The 993-nt window shown below is 30.3% G+C and overlaps 1 protein-coding gene across 1 annotated transcript in view; it reads right to left on the reverse strand.

Annotated features, from left to right (window-relative positions):
* Window positions 1-476: 476 nt before the first annotated feature.
* The window catches only part of LOC119594535 (tetratricopeptide repeat protein 9C-like), a gene marked incomplete in the record, with an annotated part of 4,781 nt that continues 4,264 nt past the window's right edge, over window positions 477-993 (reverse strand). Inside the window, 1 exon segment of the mRNA XM_037943567.1 lies at window positions 477-666. Within this exon segment, the coding sequence (XP_037799495.1) occupies window positions 560-666 (107 nt within the window).

Raw genomic sequence — 993 nt, forward strand, 5'->3', positions numbered from 1 at the left:
TTAAGTATCATATTCACATCTGTTAACTGTTACATTTTGAAATAAACTGTTGTCAAGCAAAGCATACCAGTATTACAAACATAAAAAAATAAAATATTAATAAACTAACAATGCTAAGCTAAAAATAATGCTGTGATCTCATCACCCTAGCCAACAGTAGTGAATTAAACAATTATAAAAAAAAACTGAATTTTGATTAAATATGCAGTTACACTATAGTTCCTAAGTGCAATATACTGTTCTGATATCTGAAGAATCATTGTACATAATTCTTTGTAGGCCTATTGTTTGTACTGCATCAGTAAAACATAAGTCATATTTTGCAAGATAATGCAATCCACTTCTCTTCACTAGCTAACATCACATCATTTCTTTCACAGGAAAAATAATTCTCGTACCCATCCGCAGACATCATCAATAAAACACAACAAAAACAACGCTACTTAACGTTTGGAAGGGGAAAAAAACAAAAAAACTTATTTCTATAGGCATGACATTGAAGACCTTACGAGATGCAAGGGAATAACATATGGTTATTGGACTTTTAAAAACATTATTGTCAAGACTGCTTCACCAAAAGACTGTTCTTAAACATGTCACTGAACTTCTTATTCTCTTTCCTCAGTTCCTGGTCTACTTGGAGCATCAATTTTCTTACGGCTGTGTCTGGAATATGGAGGAGGCAAAGAATTGGTAAAAGAGAATTTCAAAACTATTTTCCAGATTAACTCAAACATTGCAGAACAAACCTGTAAAATTATGCTCACGGTAATATGCAAGTCAACTGAAAAATTATATTAACCATCATTTAATAAATTAACCATTTTGATTTATTTTTCTGTAACTAATTATATCTCTGTTAAATCGAGGATGCATAAAATCTACATAAAAATCTGAGATGAAATTTTATTTCTTGTAAGTAATAATCAAAGCCATAGTCTAATCATATTTTCACAATCTGAAAAACCTCTAAACACTTGAATTAGCTTCTAC

The sequence above is a fragment of the Penaeus monodon genome, chromosome 34 (assembly GCF_015228065.2).
Source record: "Penaeus monodon isolate SGIC_2016 chromosome 34, NSTDA_Pmon_1, whole genome shotgun sequence".
Taxonomy (NCBI): domain Eukaryota; kingdom Metazoa; phylum Arthropoda; class Malacostraca; order Decapoda; family Penaeidae; genus Penaeus; species Penaeus monodon.